At 43.5% G+C, this 21826-nt stretch overlaps 1 protein-coding gene across 2 annotated transcripts; it reads left to right on the top strand.

Annotated features, from left to right (window-relative positions):
• Positions 1-883: 883 nt before the first annotated feature.
• On the top strand, positions 884-7356 carry pnp4a (purine nucleoside phosphorylase 4a). Of its 2 annotated transcripts, XM_064965956.1 has the most exons (6): positions 884-1080; positions 2185-2348; positions 3047-3150; positions 5446-5621; positions 5884-6074; positions 6373-7356. In XM_064965956.1, exons 1-6 carry the CDS (start codon positions 1064-1066, stop codon positions 6588-6590), a joined length of 870 nt encoding a protein of 289 aa, XP_064822028.1. In that variant the 5' UTR covers positions 884-1063; the 3' UTR covers positions 6591-7356. The 2 variants fall into 2 exon arrangements, with proteins under 2 accessions (XP_064822028.1, XP_064822027.1); XM_064965955.1 differs by lacking the exon at positions 884-1080 and having other exon boundaries at positions 2162-2348.
• Positions 7357-21826: the final 14470 nt, after the last annotated feature.

Genomic DNA, 21826 nt, shown 5'->3' with positions numbered 1-21826 from the left:
GATTCTAACAGGGTAGAGTGCTATGTTCTGTATTGATTCCAACAGGGTAGAGTGCTGTGTTCCGTATTGATTCTAACAGAGTAGAGTGCTGTGTTCTGTATTGATTCCAACAGGGTAGAGTGCTGTGTTCTGTATTGATTCTAACAGGGTAGAGTGCTGTATCTTTTGTTAATTGACATGCTATTGTATTGACATTTTATTTTGACCGTCACAGAGTCACAGTCATCCCCGCTCGCTTACACACTGGAACATCTGAGTGCTTGGATTGTCTTGTCCAGAAAAATGCATTAAACAATGCCCACATTGATTTCTACTTGCGTTGTATAAATATCATATAATGAGCTATACAACATCTACTTAGCTGGGGCAGTTTTATGATGTGGGGTGTACACCATCCTAGAATCTGTTATTAACTAATCTTGTCCACAGGCTAATTGCTACACAGCCAGCTGGAGGGCGAACAATACCTTCAAATATATTTCCCAACTTTGGTAGCCTGGCTGACACGACCCACGTGACTCACAGCGCAGGGAGTCTGTGAGAGTTAGGTATTCGCCAGACTATAACTTTAGCAGGTCCACTACAAAATCTGATTAGGAAGGGAACACAAAACGTGAACAGCATCACCATCTTAACTCAGAATTACACAGACAGGCTTGACACAAAACAGAGCCAAAGGAATTATACAGGAGCAAAGTGACTCAATGTGGAGCTTCAATATAATTTGGCCCTTACGCACACAACTCAATGACACACCTCTCTACTAGAGAGCTTTTTATTTGTTAATTCCATTGGCCATGGCAGGGTTATGACCAATCAGGGACCATGTGACTACTCTGGAACTGTCACAGAGTCTATTTAACTGCAGCCAAAGAGACTGTAACATTCACACAAGACTGTGTCTATACAGCAGTGTCTATACGGCAGTGTCTATACCTAGTACTCAGTTATATCATCTAGGGGAAGATCCCACATCTTAACAAATATCACAGCATCAACATCGGGCTGTGTTTTAAGACCTACATCATTGGGCAAAACCTATTTCAACCACATAACCTTCAAAATGAAAGATCAGATCTGGTAAGTCATTGCTTTTCTCTTGACTTTTTCATTGCGTTTTCCAGTGTCCATATCCTTTTTTTACAGGATTAAATCGATCTCTTATATGTATATCTATCTCTTATGTGGTTATGGAGATCCTTACCGCTTAGGTTAGACAAATTAATACCTCTTCGGCAGTTTTATGGCAACCTTTATGGTCTGACAGACAACGGAATATCTCACTCATACTGAAAGAAATGTATCTAAGTATATGATATACAATGACTTCTCAATAAAGTGAAAAGGAGAAGCATTTTTTTAAAGCTTTTACATTTTCTAATCATCAATTCAAATAATTTCCTGAATTGAATGACTTCAGTTCTAATTGACCCTCCCTAACCCTGTGTTATACACCATTAATTTATGTTTAGTAAAATCACATGTGGTCTGGATTGCAAGACATTCCAGTATGTGAACATTCACAATCCAACATACAAGACTTTTTGACTTAAAATATACCCCTTTTTGTACTGGAACTAAATTGTCAGTGAGGGGACTGTTACAGGATAGTTATTTTACCCAGAGCTCCCTCTAAACAGGATAGTTATTGTCCCCAGAGCTCCCTCTAAACAGGATAGTTATTTTACCCAGAGCTCCCTCTAAACAGGATAGTTATTGTCCCCAGAGCTCCCTCTAAACAGGATAGTTATTTTTCCCAGAGCTCCCTCTAAACAGGATAGTTATTTTACCCAGAGCTCCCTCTAAACAGGATAGTTATTTTACCCAGAGCTCCCTCTAAACAGGATAGTTATTTTACCCAGAGCTCCCTCTAAACAGGATAGTTATTTTCCCCAGAGCTCCCTCTAAACAGGATAGTTATTTTACCCAGAGCTCCCTCTAAACAGGATAGTTATTGTCCCCAGAGCTCCCTCTAGACAGGATAGTTATTTTACCCAGAGCTCCCTCTAAACAGGATAGTTATTTTACCCAGAGCTCCCTCTAAACAGGATAGTTATTTTACCCAGAGCTCCCTCTAGACAGGATAGTTATTGTCCCCAGAACTCCCTCTAAACAGGATAGTTATTGTCCCCAGAGCTCCCTCTAGACAGTGTGAGTCACAATGTTCTCCACTTCCTCCCTCAGTTATGATGACTATCAGAAGACAGCCAGCTGGCTCCTGTCTCAGACGCAGCACCGGCCAAAAGTGGCCATCATCTGTGGCTCCGGACTGGGCATGCTAGCTGACGCTCTCAAGTGCCAGGACTCCTTCCCCTACTCCGACATCCCTGGGTTCCCACAGAGCACAGGTGAGAGAAAGTGAAAGGTAAATAGATAGAGAGATGGTGAGATAGAGAGAGAAAGAAATGGAGAGATGTAGAAAGAGAGAGTTGGGGGCCGGGAATATTGACATTACCAGTGGCAGAAGTTTGTGTAACATACAGTACATTGATTGGGAAGGGAATGCATTCAACCAAAATGTGTCTTCCGCATTTAACCCAACCCACTGAATCAGAAAGGTGCTCGGTGCTGCCTTAATCGACATCATTGGCGCACGGGGAACAGTTGTTGTTGGGGGTAAAGGGCAGAATGGTAGAATATTCCACCATGGTATAATTTTCCACCTTTCTGTTACTGGCCCAACTCTCTTAACCGCTAGGCTACCTGTTACAATAAGATTGTAGCATGCAGTATAATATTAACGATCAACACAATCAACCTAACACACCACAAATGGCTATGCTGACCACTTTGGCCATTCTGACCAATGGCCATCCTAACTTGGAACCTTTGTAATGTAAATAAACCAGCATTAAACTTTAAACATAGGGAACAAGTTTAACAGAGTTGTTAAAGGTGTGTTTTTGAACTGTAGTTTATGTAACAACTGACTTTGTGTGTGTGTGTGTGCGCGTGCGTGTGTATGTGCATGTGTGTGTGTGTGTGCGTGTGTGTGTGTGTGTGTGTGTGTGTGTGTGTGTGTGTGTGTGTGTGTGTGGCTTCACAGTGCAAGGACATGCTGGGAGACTGGTGTTTGGGGAGCTGAAAGGGAAGACGTGTGTTTGCATGCAGGGACGTTTCCACATGTATGAGGGACACTCACTCTGTAAGGTCAGTACCAGATCACAGTGGTAAGTATTGAGAAACCAGTGTTAATGCACATCCCACATCCCCTAAACAGACTGTCACTGTAACTCAGGGAGCAAATATTAGTACCAAGAAACACACCATTCTAATATCCTGCTCTCATTTGACCCAGGGTAAATACCATTAAAGGACACAATTCTAGAGAAACACTAGAGAAAGAACTAATACTATAATAGTTATTTCTTGCAGACATGTGTATTATTATTTTAAAATTAAAAGCATTAGTCCCGCCAGGTCTTCATCAGGACCCTTGGAGGCTATGAGAAACAGTGGGACTCAACACTCTCCCAAAGCTCTGTATTTGTTTTACTGTTTAGATGATTTTGACATGCTGTGTTGCATTTCAACATAATTTAGGATCCAAAGTGAAGGAAAGGCTATGAGTCAAGGGTTCCAATGAACAGGGCATGCCTGGGACTTGAGGAGCTCTAATCTGGTTATGAAACAGCAGCTGGTAAGGTAGCTGGTCTGTCTTCCTTTCTCCATTGGTCTCTGGCTTGGGAGTAATCTGCAGCATATGAGGCCCATGTGACTGGGGCTGCTGATCACTCACTGGGAGGCAGTGGTTGGCTGACCTCCAACCCACTCACTCACTCACTCACTCACTCCCTCACTCACCAGATTTGTGTGTATTGTTGTGAATTCTTAGATATTAGTGTACTGTTGGAGCTGTGCCCCAAATACACTACTATGACTGTGCCCCAAATACACTACTATTGACCAGAGGCCATATGGTAGTGCACTATAAGCACCATTTGAGATGCACCCAATGAGTCACAGCATCTGACCTTGGGTGATCACGTTGACCTGCATCACATGGCTAATTCACTTGCACGCTAATTCAACATTACGCCATTCAATGCTGCTATTGTCTTTCTTGCATAACTCCAGGTTTTATGAAGTCGGCTCTGGGCTCAGGCAGTTACTCAAGGGGATATGTAGACCCACTTTAGGCTTACTGAAGCTGTGCTGTATTGCACCTTGTTTTGAGTTCAACTCTCTACCTTTATTCATCACATCATCTCTCTCTATCTCAATTCAATTCAGTTCAGTTCAAAGGGCTTTATTGGCTCCAGTATGTGGACACCTGCTTGTCAAACATCTCATTCCAAAATCATGGGCATTAATATGGAGTTGGTCCCCCCTTTGCTGCTATAACAACTTCCGCTCTTCTGGGAAGGCTTTCCACTAGATGTTGAAACATTGCTGCGAGGACTTGCTTCCACTTGGTCCTTTCCCAAACTGTTGTCACAAAGTTGGAAGCATAGAATCATTTAGAATGTCATTGTAACCTGTAGCATTCACTGGAACTAAGGGGCCTAGCCCGAACCATGAAAAATAGCCCCAGACTATTATTCCTTCTCCACCAAACTTTGCAGTTGGCACTATGCATTTGGGCAGGTAGCATTCTCCTGGCATCCTCCAAACCCAGATTTGTATGTAGGACAGTCAGATGGTGAAGCGTGATTCATCACTCCAGAGAACACGTTTTCACTGCTCCAGAGTCCAATGGCGGCAAGCGTTACTCCACTTCAGCCGACGCTTGGCATTGCGCATGGTGATCTTAGGCTTGTGTGTGGCTTCTCGGCCATGGAAACCTATTTTATGAAGCTCCCGATGAACACTTCTTGTGCTGACGTTGCTTCCAGAATTTGGAACTCGGTAATGAGTGTTGCAACCTAGGACAGATGACTTTTATGCGCTGTGCTCTTCAGTACACGGTGGTCACGTTCTGTGAGCTTTTATGGCCTACCACTTCGCGGCTGAGCCGTTGTTGCTCCTAGAGGTTTACACTTCACAATAACAGTACTTACAGTTGACCGGGACAGCTCTAGCACGGCAGAAATTTGATGAAATGACTAGTTGGAAAGGTGGCATTCTATGACGGTGCCACGTTGAATGTCACTGAGTTCTTCAGTACGGGCCATTCTACTGCCAATGTTTGACTATGGAGATTGCATGGCTGTGTACTCGATGTTATACACCTGTCAGCAACGGGTGTGTCTGAAATAGCCGAATCCACTCATTTGAAGACTTGTCCACATACTTTTGGCCATGTAGTGTATGCTTTCATTGCCAAAGCAAGTGAAATAGATAATAAACAAAAGTGAAATAAACATAAAAATGAACAGTAAACATTTCACTGACAAAAGTGTCAAAGGAATAGAGACATTTCAAATGTCATATTATGGTGTTATAACGATGTGCAAATATCAGTGCAAACATCTCTCTCTCTGTCTCTCTCCCACTGTCACACAGACTACCTTTCCTGTGCGGGTATTTAAGCTCTTAGGGGTGGAGACCCTGATAGTAACCAATGCAGCTGGCTCGCTGGCAGACAGCTACCAGGTTGGGGACATCATGATCATCAAAGATCATATCAACTTCCCTGGTCTGGCTGGGCTCAATCCCCTCAACGGACCCAATGATGACAAGTGAGTGAGATCCTCTAGTCTAGTGTCAGTGGTTCTCACCTGGTCCTTCTTATTAAATACCACAAACATTTCCGAAATACCAGAAACGACTCCAACGAGCCTTTGGTGCTTTGTGACCCTTCAGTGCTGTGGTTCAGTAGCCTACATGCTGCAATAGAGCCCATCATTGATTGGTGTGCTTTATTCTGCTTCATAGATGGACATTCACATTCATATTCATCACAATTCTTGAATTTGAACATTGTTGTCTTGTGTTGACCAGGTTTGGTCCCCGGTTCCCTCCCATGTCTGGTGTGTATGACAAGGACCTGCGGAAGATAGCCTTTGACCTCTGTAAAAGCATGGGCGTCTCTCAGTTCGTCCAGGAAGGGGTTTACTGTATGGTGGGAGGTCCCAATTTCGAGAGCATCGCAGAGGCCAGACTCCTTCACAGACTAGGGGTGGATGCTGTGGGTGAGAGAACTAGAGCTTGTTCACTCCCAGATAGATTCCATCCTGGTCCCAGATCGTTTTTTTGCTCTCTTGCCAATAATGCATTCCAGATCGATCTGTTTATTAAAGTGATTGGTGATTGGTGCCATGATAAGATATCATTTTGGGGCAAAATCTGCTCAGACATCTGAGGTGTGCTTTGTACATAATAATATTGTCCGTTCATAAAAATCTAGGTGTCCATTCTAATGCATTATAATATTATGTGAGTAGCAGCAGCTGTTCATCTTCCTTCTCTCCGCTTCTCTCCTCCTCATAGGAATGAGCACAGCACCAGAAGTGGTGGTAGCCACCCACTGTGGCATGAGGGTGTTCGGCCTCTCTCTCATCACCAACAAGGTGGTGAAGAGCTACAATGACACAGAGTCTGTCAACCACGAAGCTGTACTTGAGGTCAGCAAGCTGCGCTCACAAACGCTGCAGATGCTGGTCACAGAGCTGGTCAGCCGGATGGACATCAACAACAACACGACTTGAACTGAAGAGAGCAGCAAGATGCGAAGCTACACCGAAACCTTTCGAATTCACTCATCATGATGAAAACATTCAACAGCGACCTGGCCAATGGCACCCTATTCCCTTGTGCACTACTTTCGACCAGAGCCCATTGCACCCTATTCCCTATAAGTAGTGCAATATAGGGTGCCCATTTCGGATGCATAACAAGAATCCAATAACCGAAAGGCTGCTAGATCGAATCCCCGAGCTGACAAGGTAATACTCTTTCGTTCTGCCCCTGAACAAGGCACTGTTCCTAGGCCGTCATTGTAAATAAGAATTTATTCTTAACTGACTTGCCTGGTAAACAAAAAGGTTAAATAAAAATACTCTCGTTTGTATTTTGTGATATCACTACTGAGGTTTAACTGTGGTATATTTGTATTTGGTGTGAAAAACCGGCATTCTCAAATTGACAACTTAACTTAATATTTTTCAGCTGTATTAACTAATCTTTCTATCCACAATTGTGTGCTAATACTTGTTCACAGATAATAAAAGTGAAATATTATAATGCAGCTCTATTCATAATTAATTATTATGTATTACAAATCAATATGTCACATATTCAGATAATTACATAGATTCATATAATTGTGCACATTTATATTTATGTATTTATATTGTGGTTTCATTCATGTAAAGTACAATTTATTTCAATTGTATATTGTTAGTCAACGTTTGTCTGATATTGGGTACGGATTGCACAGACAAAATGTTTTATCAAATAAAAAAGCATTGAATTCTGAAAGAATTGTGTTATGTAATTTTCCTGTAGCCGAATACATAATTTACACAAGATTCACAGTATGTTGCCTGTAAAGTCAAAGTAGGCAATATTACACTTCATATACATCACAGAAGACTGAAATATAACTAAACTGTTTGACATAGAAACACAGGAAATAGAAACACATTTTCTGCGGAAAAAAAAGGTTATTAATTATTAATATTAATAGCATTACACCCATGAGGCCACTACTTCATTCGACTGGAGGAAAGGGCAACAAAGATAAGACACACTTAAATTAAAGTCCACTGGACTTCCTTTACGACCAGTGTGGTACACCTCAGTACTATCTTAGATGTGTTCTAAGATAATCCCCGTCTAGGGGCCTGTCTGCTCCTCACTGTTCTCAAAGGGGACTTTAGAACTAGATTTGATTTATGCTCTGGCGGCCTCGTACAGTGTTGTCCGTAGTCTCGACCCTCCCAACGACCTCGATAAGGCTCATCATGGGTCTGGGCTACTATTCCCCCCCTTTATGTCTCGGGACACCCCCACCAGCGGGTGGTGTTGGTATCCGAGGCGCAAACGGAAAGTTCGGACCCTATGTACGAGTTGTCAGTGTCCGCGTTATTATGAGAGTGGCTGTAACCTTTCAACCAAATCTCCTAGTGTTTGTGCTTCAACACCCTCAGTGGCTGTCGAGGTCTGTCAGTCAACACCGCGTCCGTGTGTGGCAGCCTCATCAGTACCTGCGAACTGAGACGAGGATATCGGTCTGTGATATCGCAAAGTGTTTCACCAGTGGGAGTCATCGGGTCAGTTGCTGGACTGACGCCATTAGTGTTATTGTAAGGGTTGACAGTCCCCCATAAAGCGGAAGGTGTATCATCGGAAGCAAAGTATACTCTGTGCATCAATGTTTTTCTTGCTGAGACGGCCGCAGTGCTTGCGGAAGTGTCCGAAGGGCAAGAGAAGTTCATCTCAACTACCGTATTGCACGAATGCAAGGAGGAGGGAAGTTGCTCATTCACAGAGACAGCTGGCTCGAAATCATGACAAGAATTGTCAATCAGATTGGCTGATGGAATGTGTTGAGATATCGTAATATCTCCTTGGATCGGATTCTGCACCAAGAGGTTTCTAAACGTCTTTTTCCCAAGGGGTGCTTTTGACAGATACCCCTTGTGAATGATTGTGTTGCAGCTAGCGTTAGGGAAAGACAGTGTGGTCGGTAGAGAAGGCACTGTGGCCTGTGTCCATACCTGGATGGTTTTCCAATTCATCAATGGGAGTAACCGATCCATCAAGTCTGCTCCAAGTAGCAGGGGTACAGTTTCGAGGCTCGTAACATACACAGGGTGGACGAGTGATACGTCCTGGAAGTGTAGTCTCAGCATGACTCTCAATGTGAGAGGCGAGGTAGTCTGAGTAACCCCTCGAAGCGTAGTGTCGCATCGTTCCACTTTTAACCAGTGTTTAGTTGGCTTCAAAGCCCTTTTTAGATCATCAAACAATGTTTGAGAGATGAGTGATATTAGTGCATGACAAGTTAAGCAGTCCTCCAGGACTGTTTCCAGGTATGGGCGTTTCATTGGTCTACGTTTTGATCATCCTTCAACCCTTTGTTACCCTTGTGCTCTGACACTTTGTGTGGGTTGGGTGCAGGAACGTAGTGAACAGGTCGATTGTAGCGGTAGTCGTTTTGATGGCGACGTGCTTTACAGTTATTTCGACCGCGGAGGTTATTGGAATCATGGTTTCGTGGTAGAAACGGTTGTTTTGCGTCATCTCTTAATGCTCCAATACCTGATAATGCACCCTCTGACTGGAGTGAGTGCTCCTGGTCAAACTTCAAAACTGAGTGGTCAGGGCTCTTAGCGTTGCGAGCTTTTGATGCCTCAAAAGCTGTGCTTGCAAGCTTCTGAGTTGTAAGATAGGCAAGCCAACGTGGGCTGCAGGGCCCAAGTAGGTAATGAAGGTAGGATACCAGTTCGAAAGGAACATTTGTTTAAATGGTAACAGGTCTTCCATGCCTGTTTCAGTGAGTATGCCAAAGTAAGCTGAACGAAGCCTATGATAGTAAGCTTGTGGGTGTTCGTTCCGAGCTTGTTTGACCGTGTTAGCCAGTGAGCTATCATGTTTGCAAGTCGCAGAACCACTGAATTCTAATTCCAAAGCTGTGGCAAGTTTAGCGTAGTCATTTAGCACGTGTTGCTGTTGTAGGCGAATGAACCTGGTCACATGTCTATTCAATGTTCCCTTCAACAGGTAAACCCTGTCAGAACCCGTAGCGTTTGGGTAGCCATCCAACGAGTCCTCTATGTCAGCTAGGAACGTCTCAGATTCGTTTGGCTGACCTGGAACGGGGTTAAAGGTGGAGAAATTCTTGACGAGTTTGTCAAGGTATTCCGCGTCAAGCGGGCGGAGAGGGTTGGCTTCATCCTGTGGGGAAAGTGGGGCCGAAAGGCCAAGAGGAGATGCCAAGCTTTGGCTTTGTTGGCCAAGAGGCGCAATATTACTCCCCTTGCCGAATGGCCAAGAGGAAAAGACACTTAATTGAGGGACACTTAAGGGACACTTAATTGAGGCAATGTCTGAAACCGATTATGTTTCAAATTGTGCGCTCCTATTTGTAGATAACTCAACAGATTTATCTAGTTTGGAGTGGACTACCTCGTATTTAGTTTTGGCTAAATCGAGTTGTTCCTGAGAAAACGATTTTGTTGAAGAGTTTGTGCTCGTTCATCGTCATAAGTATTTGCAATTACTTTTAATTGTTCAGATTTCAAACTCAGTTCCTCGACTAGCAGAATGTTTTCATTTCCTGCATTTGTCAATAGTTGCTCAGTTCTCTCCACCTGTCCCCTCATGTTAGCCATGTCTAGCACGTGCTTCAGCTGTGCACTGTAGTATTGGACCGATGTCACATTTTTATGGCGATACATCAGTACAAAAGTGGGGAGAACCGTCACAAAGCCTGTGTTTGATGGTTGATTTTGGAGAGCGTTGGCAATTTCAGCTGTTTTTTCGCTAATGGCATAATTAGGGTTGGTATTGCTGCTGATGTCAGAGATGAATCCTTTTATGGGTGGAGGTTCACGAATTAGCGGAGGAGTGGTGACCACCTCCTTTGATAGCTTGCACATTATTAGAAAAATTTAGAGGAAAAATTGTCACGGCGTTCTTCGTTTGTCGAAAGAGAGTCGGACCGAAATGCAGCGTGTTGGTTACTCATGTTTTTTAATGAAACAAATGACGATTACATGAAAATACTGAGACAAATACAAAACAACAAAACGGAACGTGAAACCTAAGTACAGGCTATCTGGTGAAACTACACAGAGACAGGAACAATCACCCACAAAATACACAGTGAAACCCAGGCTACCTAAATACGGTTCCCTATCAGAGACAACAAGAATCACCTGACTCTGATTGAGAACCGCTTCAGGCAGCCAAACCTAAACTAAACACACCCCTAATCAACCACAATCCCAATGCCTACAAAAACCCCAATACGACAACACAATAACATAAACCCATGTCACACCCTGGCCTGACCAACTAATTAACTAAAACGCAAAATACTAAGACCAAGGCGTGACAAAAATGTTCCTTTTTTTCAAAGTTTGGATTTGGAATTCATTGGAAGCTGCAAAGACAAGTTTAAAATTTTGCAAAAGCAAATTGAATTAATTAATCAAAGCCAATGATTAATCCTACCTGGGTAGACTATCTGGGTATTGAACTTTAATTAACCTGAGAAGTCGCTTCATCTAGGTTAATATGAGAAGTTTAAAATTGTCTCATTTGATTGGAAGAACATTAAGTTATGTTCAACAATTTAATTTATTAAATTAAATGAGATGATAATCCATACAATCTCCATTGATTGGATATCATAAGTGTGAACAGTAGATCAAATGTTGGGCGCATTCAACACGGGTGCACTTCTCCCTAACCACATGGGCTTCCCGCTGGAGCGGGGCTTCTGTCAGTACTGGATTACTGAATGGTTTTGCAAAAACCAAATTTGACTGATTTATCAATTTAATGATAAATCAGACCTGTATAGGCTATTTGGGAATTCAACTTTAATTAACCTGAGAAGTTGCTTCGTCTAGGTTAGTTTGGAAAAAGTTTACAATGTCTTATTTAGAAAACTCATCAATTTGGATATTATTTCAAATATCTATTTCAGAATGTAAATTGCCAGATTTACACTTATTATTTCAATTGGATAAGACATTGATATCCGTCTGGATATCATAAGTGATGACTTGAGTGTGACCTGAATAATTCTTCATGAACTAATATATTAGGGCACACGCCAGCGGTCAATGATTTCACATACTGAAATTAAACGGAACTACCCAGGCCGGGACTTCCGTTCCTCAAGGCGGAGGAATTTCAACGTAGCACAAGGAAAGAGAAAATTGCTATTTTCCCTTGTTAGCTTTAGCATCTCTTGCAGCTAAACCCTCCTGTGTGCCTGCAAATGCAGCACATAGGATTCCCTTGGCAAGGGAAAGGTTTTTACTAACAACGTATTATGTTCAAACTCTTTTCTGCGTTTTTTGACAATGTTTTAACTGGAACACGCGGCAAACAACAAAATGCACCTTGGTCTACTCGTGAGAGAGACAGAGATATATATCGCTGGTCAAGCTTATCTCCTGAATTTCAATCGGCTGGCCCTTTGTCCTCGCTCGAGAAATGAATAATGACCGAGCCTACCCGCGTTTGAAATGCGCCAGGCAGAAATAGCCCTGCATTTGGCCAAACGCTCTATTTCGCAGATTTCTATAATTAGCTTTATCATACAGAAATGTATTCGATTGCATTACCCACTGAATACGTCAGCGAACAACACGGAGGCGGGGGAATCTTCAGCACCCACAAACACAATAATGCTTGTCTACCACTCCAAAAATGTGTACAATAACTTGGAATATTAATGAATCTGTTTTTCAATTTTATACAGGCTGAATCAAAATGAAAGCGTCATTCTATTTTAGATTCCTCACATGGGGCACCAATAATGTTGTGTCTTTGGCTATGCCGGATTAAGTGATATGACATGCTATTCTACAAAATAATTTCTCCGTAATTAATATCACCTGATTGAGCTAATCATGTTAATATAATTAACTAGAGAGTCGGGCACCAAGAAAGAATACTTATAGAGCTGTTATCTTCCGAATCAACTCTTAAAGACCTAGTAATATTTTACATCCATAGCAGTCAATATCAATCGTCATCTCAATTCAGTCGCATCTGAAAGTTGTATATTTTTTTATCTGCACGAATCCTGGCTAACAAGTTGAATCAGCAATACAAAATTGGGTTTAATTATTTATTTACTAAATACCTAACTAATCACACAGAATCACACATACACACAATTAATCATAACTTGATTACAAATGACGTCATAAAGGAAAAGATATGACAGCTTGTTACACAAATGAAAAGGGGCTGGGTTGAGTGAAAGAGCGGGAGACTGAGGAACAAAGGGAAAAAGCTGTGCTATCGTAAATACAGTATCTTATGCATTCTAAATTACCGCCCATTTGGAAAAGGAAAATGCAATAAATATTTACTCTGAGCTGTGCTTCAGTATGTTGGTGGTAGATGGAAGACCGTGTTGCCAAACCGAGTCCTCTGTCCTTTGAAGAATGTCTCTGGTGGTCAATTGGATAAGTTGTAGTAACGTCGTTGTGTGATAGATGGGATACTCTGTCTGTTCCTTCCTAACCCTCGTTTGCAGCAGCTGTTGCTAACTCAACGGCTAGGAGGCATCACTTCTGTAGTGAATAAGAGTTCAAAGTTCATACCATTCTCAACCAAAGCTCACGCTGATGTTGGCTTCGTTCTGTAGTTATTATCTGAACCATTCTGACATAGGACCGTCATCCTCACATCATCGGAACAGGAAGTTATGTTGTCGTCAAGGGCTTATATAGGAAGGGAGAGGGGGGCGTGTTTGAAAAGTTTTATAGCCCATGTCCCTTCACAGAGCGGGCCACTGATTGAGCAGCCCTATCTTATGAAAATCCTCTCATTTTAGAAGCTAAAATCACATTTCATCCCATCACAAATAATTTCATATTCAAACATTTAAATTGAACAACAATTCCATGTGAATCCGATAACTCTGATGTGTAGACTTTCCACTGTAGAGTTTATGTCATCTTATCATTGATGAGAATGTCTCAGATGACAACCAAACTGACATCATATTCATTAAGTACCACCGCATATGTTCAATTGTTCGGATTACCAGAATATAGTTCATTTCCCCCCACATTCTGACGTTCCCAGAATCTCTATGTTAACCAAGGGTTTTGCAAATGTAACCTCAGTAGGGTAGAGAGAGGAAAAATGGGGGGGGGAAGAGGTATTTATGACTGTCATAAACCTACCCCCCAGGCCAACGTCATGACATGAGTAATAATGACTATATAAAATAAATCATAAAAAATTTAGCTATGTTGTATGGTCAAAATAATGGGGAAATTATTGTTTAACAAGTAATACTTTTTTTGAAAAGAAAATATTGACACCCTTAAAAAATTGTATAAATAAAGTACTCAAAAGTCTGTATTTGGTCCCATATTCCCATAACAAGCTTGTGACTCTACAAACTTGTTGGATGCATTTGCAGTTTGTTTAAATTGTGTTTCAGATTATTTGTGCCCAATAGAAATGAATGCTAAATAATGTATTGTGTCATTTTGGAGTTACATTCATTATAAATAAGAATAGACCATGTTTCTAAACACTTCTACATTAATATGGATGCTTCCATGATTACGTATAATCCTGAATGAATTGTGAATAATGATGAGTGAAAAAAGTTAGAGAGGGTCAAAGCTCATACCCTCCAAGACATGCTAACTTCTCACCATTAAAAATAACAGGGGAGGTTAGCATGTCTTGGGGGTATGATCTTTGACTATTCCCCTGATTAGTGTTCTGGGATTGATTTGTACTTTTCGCATCAAAGTGCGTTCATCTCTAGGAGACAGAACACGTCTCCTTCCTGAGCGGTATGACGGCTGCGTGGTCCCATGGTGCTTATACTTGCATACTATTGTTTGTATAGATGAACGTGGCACTTTCAGGCATTTGGAAATTGCTCCCAAGGATGAACCAGACTTGTGGAGGTCTACAATTTTTTGGCTGATTCCCTTTTGAATTTCACATGATGTCAAGCAAAGAGGGACTGAGTTTGAAGGTATGCTTTGAAATACATCCGCAGGTACACCTCCAAATGACTCAGATTATGTCAATGAGCCTATCAGAAGCTTCTAAAGCCATGACATCATTTTCTAGAATTTTCCAAGCTGTTTAAATGCACAGTCAACTTAGTGTATGTAAACTTCTGACCCACTGGAATTATGTTACAGTGAATTATAAGTGAAATAATCTGTCTGTAAACAATTGTTGGGAAAATTACTTGTGTCATGCACAAAGTAGATGTCCTAACCGACTTGCCAAAACTATAGTTAGTTAACAAGAAATTTTGTGGAGTGGTTGAAAAACGAGTTTTAATGACTCCAACCTAAGTGTATGTAAACTTCTGACTTCAACTGTACTAGTTATTGACTTGAATGGGAATGTCCATTCTAGTATTTATATTTCTAATGTTGTCAGGGATTCACCCGGTACTGCTGCTCATTCCGTGCACCAGTTCCGGAGGTCTACGTCACCGGCCTCAAGGTGACACTGAATTGTCTCATTACGCACACCTGCATCCTTTTCCCCTGATTAGTAATTGTATATATGTTCTTTGTTGTTTCGGCTTTCGTGCTGCTTGTATTGTGCACTTGTTATTACGAGTCTCGTCCCGTGTATTTATTAGAGGATTAACCTCGCTCTGTTGTTTGGGTTTATATCCCTGTGTTTTTGTATATGTGTGTGTTTTGTGCTCCATCCCCGTGCCTTTTCTGGGCATGTTGTATTTTTGGGTGGAGCAATAAAACCCTGTTACGTATTTCTACGCCTGTCTCCAATCATTTATACAATGTGACCGGAATCGGGATGGAATAGGGAGAGAGAGAGAGTGGAACAACATGACAGGGAGTTGTATAAGAGGGACATGACAGGAGTTTAACAGTAGCTGCAAAGCAAACAGTAAAACGAGTAAACCCCTCCCTTAAGCAAACTTGCCCATGTTAATGATTATGTTACTGAACACCATGATGAATCATAATAGTACATGGTAGCACACCTCCTTATAAAAACACCAGACCAGAATGACTCCAGTACTGTAATAGCCTGAGGTAGCTGTGTGTTAGTCAAATAATGAGATGGAACATTAACAAATAAGTAGCATTTAGCAGGTCCTCCCTCACAAACTTGGGCAGTTCCCTGCGGTGGCCGTCCACCCTCTCCAGCCTGCCCCAGAGAAGCTCTCCTCTCAGGGTGAAGCCCTTGGGCCAAGTCCCTACCTGGTTCTGGAACCTCTGGGGCCTGGTTGGAGGAGGGTTGGCAAAGAGGCACTGTTGGTAGTTCCATTAAGAGTTAGACATAAGTCAATAGTTACACCAGGGTAGGGGGGAAGGTCCATGATAGTGGTGGAACGACCTGTAATCAGGTCCCCTGGTGCTCCTGGTCTTTAAGGGGAATTGATGCTGGGTTGGAATAGATGGAAGATGGGACTATAGTTGTTGCGCCACTGTCGCTGTGGGGCGATGGCGGTGGGATACATAGCTCTGTAGAAGTGATGTGTAGGTACAGGTCGAGGTGATGTGTATTGATAGGAGTAGTGAGAGTTGATGTTCTAAGAGAGAGGTGGTGTGGAGATAATGGGAGATGGTCGCCTGGCCTCAGAGGCAGGTTTGGGTTGTCTTCATCCATACAGAGATCTCACATTGATGAAATAAACACCTTCGGAGACAACAAACACAAACAAAGAGGTGAAAAGTACTCACAATAAAAATGCATATAAACAACCTTTATCATTCCAACAATGTAGTAGCACACTGCAAAAAGTGAAATCGAAGCTAGCCTAAATATTTCATATTGAGTGATAATTTGTTAAAATTAGCGTTTTTTCATACCAAGCTAAATTATCTACCATCATTGCGAAATAATTTTGCTTATTAACCCTTTACACTGGCCGACTGTAGATGGATAGGGCTAAATTGAAATCTTACAGAAGAAATATGAAAAGCATATACATAACCATTTGAGCAATTTAAAGAAGAGTTGGGCGAAAATGGGAAAATGATTAGACCAAAGGTGAGAACACAGCAGTTCACATGACACAAAACTGAATCCAACCATTAAACTGTTGATTTTATGTGCATTTTACATTTACTGTACTTTTCAATATATTTTCTGATAACAAAATCTGAAAATACATTCAGTAACATGATAAGACTATTCCTGGAAAATGTGGAGTAGGTGCACATAAGACAAAACAATGACAAGGATTTGAGTGAGGGGACTAACTGGTGTCTACAAATAGACACTCACCTCTCCAAAGTGTACAAAGTTCATAAGCAGTTTCAATGCAAAGAAGAGTTGTCAACTATAAGATTCTTTTTTTTGAGCTCTCCTAGCTGTGCCGCTGAGGGACAAGAGCAAGCACACTTGTAGTTGTTTCGTTTTGAACACAAGCCTGCATTCCTACCATCACACAATTACTGTTGGTATTTACACAATCCAAAAACGTCCCATTCTATATCGCAATCTGGGTCAGGTGCGTATCACTTGCAAGCTTGTTCTATTGCCAACATGACTAGTTAAGTTATAAAATAGATCTTAGTGTTAGGCTTTCACAAGACATTTCAAAGAAACAGATTGTAATTTTGGTGTGCATAGAAACAAGTCCTGAGTGCATTTTTCTTCACAATAAACAAACAACCAGGGTATGACGACATAGTATTGTAACGGCTTTCTTCTATTGAAGGAGGAGCGGACCAAAATGCAGCGTGATGGTTACTCATGTTTAATGAATGAAAGTAGACTAGACGTGAAATAACTGAACATGAATAAAAACAACAGACGGAAACGTGAAAAAACTATACAGCCTGTCTGGTGAAACTAAACACAGAGACAGGAACAATCACCCACGACACACTCAAAGAAAATGGCTGCCTAAATATGGTTCCCAATCAGAGACAACAATAATCACCTGACTCTGATTGAGAACCGCCTCAGGCAGCCATAGACTATACTATACGCCCCACAAAAACCCCAAGACAAAAACACACCACAATAACCCATGTCACACCCTGGCCTGACCAAATAAATTAGGGAGGGTCCGGGTGGGCGTCTGTCCATGGTGGCGGCTCTGGCTACGGCGCGGGACCCCACATGTTTAGTCCCCCTTCCTCGCGTCCTAGGATAGTCCACCCTCGCCACCGACCATGGCCTAGTAGTCCTCACCCGGAACCCCACTGGACTGAGGGTCAGCTCGGGGCTGAGGGTCAGCTCGGGACTGAGGGTCAGCTCGAGACTGAGGGGCAGCTCGGGACTGAGGGGCAGCTCGGGACAGAGGGGTAGCTCGGGACAGAGGGGCAGCTCGGGACAGAGGGGCAGCTCGGGACAGAGGGGCAGCTCGGGACAGAGGTGCAGCTCGGGACAGAGGCAGCTCGGGACTGAGGGGCAGCTCGGGACTAAGGGGCAGCTCAGCACTGAGGGGAAGCTCGGGACTGAGAGGAAGCCCAGCACTGAGAGGAAGCCCAGCACTGAGAGGAAGCCCAGCACTGAGAGAAAGCTCAGCCAGGTAGTTGGATCCGGCAGATCCTGGCTGGCTGGTGGTTCTGGCAGATCCTGGCTGACTGGCGGTTCTGGCAGATCCTGGCTGGCTGGTGGTTCTGGCAGATCCTGGCTGGCTGGCGAATCTGGAAGAGTCTGGTTGACAGGCGGATCTGGAAGAGTCTGGCTGACTGACAGATCTGGAAGAGTCTGGCTGACTGGCAGATCTGGAAGAGTCTGGCTGACTGGCAGATCTGGAAGAGTCTGGCTGACTGGTGGATCTGGAAGAGTCTGGCTGACTGGCGGATCTGGCTGCTCCATGCTGACTGGCGGCTCTGGCTGCTCCATGTAGACTGACAGCTCTGGCGGCTTCTTGCAGACTGACAGCTCTGGCTGCTCCATGCAGACTGGCAGCTCCATGCAGACTGGCAGCTCCATGCAGACTGGGAGCTCCTTGCAGACTGACAGCTCCTTGCAGACTGACAGCTCCTTGCAGACTGGCAGCTCCTTGCAGACTAGCAGCTCCATGCAGACTGGCAGCTCCGGCTGCTCCATGCAGACTGACAGCTCTGGCTGTTCCATGTAGACTGACAGCTCTGGCTGCTCCATGTAGACTGACAGCTCTGGCTGCTCCATGTAGACTGACAGCTCTGGCTGCTCCATGCAGACTGACAGCTCTGGCTGCTCCATGCAGACTGACAGCTCTGGCTGCTCCATGCAGACTGACAGCTCGGGCTGTGCTAAACAGGCGGGAGGCTCCGGTAGCGCAGGAAAGGAAGTTAAAACCTCTATCAAAAACCTCAAGCTATCAGGTGAATTTACACTGCAGGCAATAGGGAGACTCCAGCAGCGCTGTAGAGGAGGAAGGCTCTGGCTGCGCTAAACAGGCGGGAGGCTCCGGTAGCGCAGGAGAGGAGGAAGGCTCTGGCTGCGCTAAACAGGCGGGAGACTCCGGCAGCGCAGGAGAGGAGGAAGGCTCCGTTAGCGCTGAACAGGCGGGAGACTCCGGCAGCGTAGGAGAGGAGAAAGGCTCCAGTAGCGCTGGAGAGACGAGAGGCTCCGGCAGCGCAGGAGAGGAGAAAGGCTCCGGTAGCGCTGGAGAGGCAAGGCGCACTGTAGGCCTGATGCGTGGTGCTGGCACTGGTGGTACTGGGCCGAGGACACGCACAGGAAGCCTGGTGCGGGGAGCTGCCACTGGAAGACTGGTGTGTGAAGGTGGCACAGGATGGGCTAGACCGTGAAGGCGTACTGGAGATCTTGAGAGCAGTGTTGGCACAGGACGTGCAAGGCTAGGGATGTGCACAGGAGGCCTGATGCGTGAGGCTGGCACCAACTTCACCAGCCGACTAACATGCACCTCAGGACGAGTATGGAGCGCTGACCCAGGTGCCATTAAATCCCTGACACGTTCCGTCGGGCGAATTCCATGCAAAAAGCACCAACACAGCAACTCCCTCATTTCTCTCTCCTCCAATTTCCCCATTAACTCCTTCACAGTCTCTGCTTCACTCACCTCCAACACCGGCTCTGGTTCTGGTCTCCTCCTTGACTCCTCACGATAAACAGGGAGAGTGGGCTCAGGTCTGACTCCTGACTCTGCCACATTCTCCCTGAGCCCCCCCCCAAGAAATTTTTGGGGCTGACTCTCGGGCTTCAATCCGCGTCGCCGCGCTGCCTCCTCATGCCAGCGCCTCTCAGCTCTCGCTGCCTCCAGTTCTTCTTTGGGAGGGCGATATTCTCCAGGCTGATTCCAGGGTCCTTCTCCGAACAAAATCGTCCTCCCATGTCCATTCCTCTCTTTGCTGCACCTGCCTGTTACCACGCCGCTTGGTCCTGTTGTGGTGGGTGATTCTGTAATGGCTCTCTTCTGTTGAAGGAGGAGCGGACCAAAATGCAGCATGATGGTTACTCATGTTTATTGAATGAAAGTAGACTAGACGTGAAATAACTGAACATGAATAAAAACAACAGACGGAAACGTGAAAAAATAAACAGTCCTATCTGGTGAAGACACAGAGACAGGAACAATCACCCACGACACACTCAAAGAATATGGCTGCCTAAATATGGTTCCCAATCAGAGACAACGATAATCACCTGACTCTGATTGAGAACCGCCTCAGGCAGCCATAGACTATACTATACGCCCCACAAAAACCCCAAGACAAAAACACACCACAATAACCCATGTCACACCCTGGCCTGACCAAATAAATGAAGATAAATATAATATATTTCGACCAGGGCGTGACAAGTATCTTGTACATCAAACATAGTGATCATAAACGTTGACACGGATGTTTGGCTTGCTTGTATGACAACGAAGCAGTAGCACCTATTTACAGTAGCACCTATTTACAGAGCCTTCAGAAAGTAGTCACACCCCTTGACTTTTTCCACATTTTGTTGTGTTAGTCTGAATTTAAAATGGACTAAATTGAGATTTGTTTGTCACTGGCCTACACACAATACTCCATAACGTCAAAGTGGAATTATGTTTTTAGAAATTTTTACAAATTAATAAAACATTAAAATCTGAAATGTCTTGAGTGAATAAGTATTCAACCCCTTTGTTATGGCAAGGTTAAATAAGTTCAGGAGTAAAAATGTCCTTAACAAGTCACATAATAAGTTGCATGGACTCCCTCTGTGTGCAATAATAGCGTTTAACATGATTTTTGAATGACTACCTCATATCTGTACCCCACACATACAATTATCTGTGAGATCCCTAAGTCGAGCAGTGAACTTCAAACACAGATTCATCCACAAAGACCAGGGAGGTTATCCAATGCCTCACAAATAAGGGCAATGCAGTTTTGAATAACAAGCAGACAATGAATATCCCTTTGAGCATGGTGAAGTTATTAATTACACTTTGGATGGTTTATCAATACACCAAGTCAATACAACAATATAGGAGTCCTTCCTAACTCAGTTGCCAGAGAGGAAGGAAACCGCTCAGGGATTTCACCACGAGGCCAATGGTGACTTTAAAACAGTGACAGATTTTAATGACTGTGATGAGAGAACTGAGGATGGATCAACAATGTTGTAGTTACTCCACAATTCTAACCTAATTGACAGAGTGAAAAGAAGGAAGCCTGTACAGAATAAACATATTCCAAAACATGCATCCTGTTTGCAACAAGGCACTAAAGTAATAGTGAAAAAATGTGGCAAAGCAATTCACTTTTTGTCCTGCATAGAAAGTTTTATGTTTGGGGCAAATCCAATACAACACATTACTGAGTACCACTCTTCATATTTTCAAGCATAGTGGTGGCTGCATCACGTTATGGGTATGCTTGTAATCGTTAAGGACTGGGGAGTTTCTCAGGATAAAAAAAGAAACAGAACGGAGCTAAGCACAGGCAAAATCCTAAAGGAAAACCTGGTTCAGTCTGCTTTCCACCAGACACTGGGAGATGAACTCATGTCACGTTCGTCGTAAGGATTGGACCAAGGCGCAGCGTGTGTAGAGTTCCACATATTTTAAGAAATCGAAACCCACCAAACAAAACAAACAAGCACAAGCGTAATGTGAAACTACTGGTGTGTACACAGGCAACTATCTGTAGACAAGATCCCACAAAGACCAAGGAGGAGGAAATGGCTGCCTAAATATGATCCCCAATCAGAGACAACAATAAGCAGCTGTCTCTGATTGGGAACCATACCAGGGCAACATAAACCATTAATCACCTAGATGACCCACCGTAGTCATTATCACCGCCCAACCAACAGAGAATAAACAGCTCTCTATAGTCAG

This window comes from Oncorhynchus masou, chromosome 5 (assembly GCF_036934945.1).
Source record: "Oncorhynchus masou masou isolate Uvic2021 chromosome 5, UVic_Omas_1.1, whole genome shotgun sequence".
Lineage (NCBI taxonomy): Eukaryota > Metazoa > Chordata > Actinopteri > Salmoniformes > Salmonidae > Oncorhynchus > Oncorhynchus masou.
The sequence above is the reverse complement of the archived record's forward strand: the minus strand, read 5'-3'. Positions and strand labels throughout refer to the sequence as shown.

Bases quoted from the DNA above. Each gene is read 5' to 3' on its own strand.
- pnp4a (XM_064965955.1), top strand. From the start codon at position 2,162: ATGTTCTCCACTTCCTCCCTCAGTTATGATGACTATCAGAAGACAGCC. The intron at 2,349-3,046 runs GTGAGAGAAAGT...GTGGCTTCACAG, and splicing joins TGGGTTCCCACAGAGCACAG to TGCAAGGACATGCTGGGAGA. The intron at 3,151-5,445 runs GTCAGTACCAGA...ACTGTCACACAG, and splicing joins AGGGACACTCACTCTGTAAG to ACTACCTTTCCTGTGCGGGT.